The sequence below is a fragment of the Castanea sativa genome, chromosome 3 (assembly GCF_040712315.1).
Source record: "Castanea sativa cultivar Marrone di Chiusa Pesio chromosome 3, ASM4071231v1".
Lineage (NCBI taxonomy): Eukaryota > Viridiplantae > Streptophyta > Magnoliopsida > Fagales > Fagaceae > Castanea > Castanea sativa.
Genome location: NC_134015.1, coordinates 56,577,888 through 56,582,714, shown reverse-complemented (window position 1 = coordinate 56,582,714; position 4,827 = coordinate 56,577,888). Strand labels below are relative to the sequence as shown.

Here is a 4,827-nt window from a genome sequence, read left to right as displayed (position 1 = left end):
CGGCCAAAATTTAGCCAAATTTTGACCCCCCTGTAGTGAATCCAAAATCGACCAATATGCATCTAAAACCGACAAGACCCGATCCGGCAGATCCAAAGCTCCATAAGGGTCAGTTGCGGGTTATGATTTCTCCCACCCGAGTCTATAGGGTTGAGTCTAGGTTGGGCACAAACCCAACTTGGGCCGACCCATGGACACCCCTAAGTGTAATCGTGGAGATTTAGGGTCTGTTTGCTTATGTTGTTTAAACAATAGTTTTCGTTGTTTAAACAACATAACATGTATTTCCAAAACACTTTTTCACTCACATGTATTTCCATAGTACTTAAACAACGTTATTAGAATAATATTACCAAACAGGCCCTGAACAAATTTTAAACCAAAAGACTCTATCACTATTACCACATATAATTATTTAAGAAAAGAAAAACTGAAATGAACAAAAAAACTGGTATGGATAGTGATACGTTCAAAAAAATAATTAAAAAACAAGAGGGCCAGCTCCCTTGAAACGGTGAGTTTATGCTCACCAAAGGCCAAAAATACTATAGAAATGTCTCTATTCTATGTCAAGTTTTATTTTATTAAATGGTGACTTTTTGCTTTTTCAAAACAAAGCACATTGATTTGGCATAAAAAAGAGACAAAAGCTTTACTAAACCAAACCAAAGCAAGGTAGATATAGATATTGACACTTTTTATATAGTTAAGAAAAATGTAAATAGATATGATGCATATAATAGCATTTCCTTCTAACATTTTTTTTAAAAGTAAAAACCTTAAATAAATAAAAAAAATGCTAGCAAAACTTTTTCATAACATCATAAGATCTTAGATATGTGGTTGGGATTATGCATAAAGAAAAAAAAAATCAAGTAATAAAAATTATTACACTTTTTTTTTTTTGCTATAACTGTGACGTAACAAAATGTAAAAGGTGAAAAAAAAGGTAAATATATACTTTAAGGGATAAGTAGCAAGAAATGCTAGAGACAATTTGTCATACGGTGAGTTGCGGTACAAAATTATGCAAAAATATATTTTCCTAGTATTTCTCATAAGTAGCTACTCTCATGTCGTTATATCGGCATAAATGATTACTGACAAAGTGGGCAGTTAGCAAACGTGTGGTCGGCGTGGATGAAACGAGTGAAGCTGAACACGCTAATAATGCTGATGAGAAGGAAAAGGCATCACCGAGTGGACCATCATGAGTCACAACCTCCTTTATATCCACCAACAGACCAGTTCAAATCTTCATTTTCTTCTTATCTCCAGCAACTGTTTACAAAGCAAACCCTCTTCCAATTCATTCAGATTCTCTCACAAACACAATGAACTTTCTTTCAGATCTTCAGAAGAAATCCAACACTTCTTCTGAGACTCGCCTCCCTGAAGAAAAGAATGACCAAAACCAACACCCACACCAACACCACCAACCATCAAACGCTGAGCTCATGGCCAGTGCCAAGGTGTTAGCTGAGGCAGGCCAAACCACTATTAGCCAGGGAGCAAACAAAGTTGACAAGGCCAGGGTAGCTGGAGCAGCTGGTGATCGTTTGGAAGCTGCCTCTAGCTATGGAAAGTTGGAAGAAACGAGCTATGGCAAGTATGTGGAAAAGGCTGAGACTTATCTCGACCAATATGGCAACCCCTCCTCCAAATCTCAATCCCATTCCACCACCACCACCACCACCACTCCTAGCCACTCCTCCACCCCTTCCACCACCACTGACTCAGAACCACACTCAGCAGCAGGTGGTGGTGATCATGAAATTGAAGGCAATACTGAAAGTGGGGCTGGGGACTACTTGAAGATGGCTCAAGGTTTCTTGAAGAAATGAACATTTGAATTCCAATTTCCCAACTGCTTATGCTTTGCAGTTTCTTAATTTGGTGTATCTCTAATATTATGACACCCTTGTTTCTGTGTGTGTGTGTGTTTCTTTTTAATCTTGTGTTGTATGTTCTATAGTATGTTCTCTGTTTAGCTTTTACATTGTAATGTGGCTGAAGCAGAGACTTAGATCTACTCTGTCAAGAAATTATTAATTAAGAATAAAATTTGTGCAATTTGCTATAGCTTATAGCCTATAAACCCAATATGTATCTCTACTCTCAAGCTCTTATCTCAAATTGCAGTACTGTATTGGATGATCTAGCCTAGGACATGTATCCATTGATTTTTCTCTTTTTTGGAGGGTACATGTACCCTGACTACTTATCTACGTGACTACTTATATTCGTGTTGACTCGGGCGTGTGAAATGTTTCGCATAATGTTCATATTTTCATGTTATATATCTGAATTTTAGATGCGGTAGAACGTGGACATGATATGTGAGAGTAAAGGGTTCTGGGTTTGACATACTGAATTGGTGTCGGTAGAGAATGGCGTTGCGAACAAACAAAGGATGAGAAATCACAGAACGCCAGCGCTTCGACACAGACTTACATTGGAGAGTCCATCGGCAAGGGAGTCGATAAAGGATCTCGAACAGTATAGCATCTGGCAGTTCTTCGGTCTTCATAAATTTAGGCAACGAATCATCCGGATCAGGCTCTTCTTCTAATCTTCTTCTTTTGCGATTTGGAGACAGGATAGGATACTCCTTCGAATCCTCTTCAACATCATCTTCTTCTTTTGCGATTTGGTTTTCCACTGCTGCCGTCAAAATTCTCCGGTATAGTTATGTCACCGTTAGAAGTCGCATCAACACTGCAAGACCGTTGCCTTTCTCAAGCCACCGCCACAGAGCCAAACTTCATTCAAGGGATCTTTTCAACCTAATCAAATCTCAAGATTTCATCAAGTTTCCATCTTGAGTTTGAGAGGGGGTGTTAGAGATATATTAGCCCATTAGCATAAGCCCAAGCCTAATTCTACTTTGTGTGCAAGCCAAGTTTCCTACTCGTACTAGAAGTCTATTAGTTTAGGGTTTAGTCTACTATATATACACATGTTATGGTTCATTGTAACACAAGGGATTTGTTCTACACTCTAATATATTATTGATGTAGCCCTTTAGGGTTTCCTCCGTGGATGTAGGCCGTTAGGCTGAACCACGTAATTCTCGTGTGTTATTGTATTCTATACTTTATGCTTTCGCTTCCGCATCCATAATAGCATATTCAATATGGTGTATCAATGCTAATATTTAACAATATGAAATGGTTGGATACTTGGATGTGAAACAATGAAAACTATTTTACAACACATATTAAAATGGTATCATTTGTGTGATTAATTCTTATATACTCCTAGAGCGCATAAGTTTTTTTCAGTGTTTACTGTTCACAGATTAATCACATATTAAAATAAAATTTTTAATTATTCTTTGGGAAAATATACAAAATCTCCCATACAGTTTTCCCATAAAACATGTAACTATCCTAACAATTAGCGTAACACTTAATCCTCTGCCGGATATTGATTTACGTATAAGCCATTAATTGTGTAATACTTAATCCCTAGGAATGATGAGTGTAACAAAACTCTTGGTATTGATTTATTTTTGCTAGGCCTTGGTATTGTATTGTGCTATGTGTTTATGTGAAAATGCAGCTCTAATAAACATGGACAAGTATCATCACGTGAGTAATTTATAACTTATTTTCACATATGGTGAATAGTTTACACTTACAAATATAAAGGAGTTTTAGTAAGTCATTCAAAACTTTGGGTGTTTTGTCATTTGTGTTTTATGGAATAATCTAGCATCAATTTTCCGGCAAATAAGTAATTAAAAAGATAGTTTATGGTACAACATGAGAAGTGGAGAAAGAGTGAGGGTATATTTAAAAGTCATTGTTAATTTATCTAGCACACGAGTAAAATCAATTAGTTAACATATATATATATATATATATATATATATATATATATATATATTTTTTTTGGGGGATGAGGACCCAAATGGCTAACAAAGTTCATATGGTAGTGGCTTAAGGGAACATAGGCAAATTGTCCTTGGAAGGTATGCACTTAACTCACACCTGGACTGCGCAACTATAACTGATGAGGATGCTGAGGATATTTGCCTAACCTTGGATGGCCACTCCTCCTCCCAATCCCATTCCACCACCACCACCACCACCACTTCTAGCCACTCCTCCTCCCATTCCACCACCACACACTCAAAACCACACTCTGCTGGTGGTGGTCATGAAAGTGAAGGCCATTTTGAAAGTGGGTATGGGGATTACTTCAAGATGGCTTAAGGTTTCTCGAAGAAATGAGCATTTGAATTCCAATTTCCCAACTGTTTATGCTTTGTAGTTTCTTCAATTTGGTGTATCCTTAATTTCATAAACCCTTGTTTCTGTGTTTTTTTTGGGTCTTTTATGTTGAATGTTCTATAATCTGTTTGTTTTGTATTTGTGTTTTGTGGGTTTATTTTAGCTTTTAGATTGTATAAAGTGACCGATGCAGATTTAGATCAACTATGTCAATAAATTATTAATTAAGAATAAAAAAATTTGTGCAATGTTCTATAAACATTAATTCCAATTTCCCAACTGCTTATGCTTTGCAATTTCTTTAATTTCATAACAACTTTTTTTTTAGGGTCTTTTGTGTTGTATGTTCTATAATCTGTTTGATCTGTATTTGTGCTTTGTGGGTTAATTTATCCTTTTTAGATTGTATATAGTGGCTGAAGCAGATTTAGATCAACTCTGTTAATAAATTATGAATTAAGAATAAAATTTGTGCAATGTGCTATAGCTTATTGTAAGGTTGAAATCTATCAACCATTGTGTTGGCTTTATTCCATGCCAATTTGCTTGTAATTCAGCACTTAGAAACCTTGTATTTAGGTGGGATTCA

The 4,827-nt window shown here is 36.2% G+C and overlaps 1 protein-coding gene across 1 annotated transcript; it reads left to right on the top strand.

Annotated features, from left to right (window-relative positions):
• Positions 1 to 1,087: 1,087 nt before the first annotated feature.
• LOC142627838 (nodulin-related protein 2-like) lies at positions 1,088 to 2,082 on the top strand. Its single transcript, XM_075801733.1, has one exon. It carries the CDS (start codon positions 1,335 to 1,337, stop codon positions 1,842 to 1,844), a length of 510 nt encoding a protein of 169 aa, XP_075657848.1. The 5' UTR covers positions 1,088 to 1,334; the 3' UTR covers positions 1,845 to 2,082.
• The last annotated feature ends 2,745 nt before the right edge of the window (positions 2,083 to 4,827 follow it).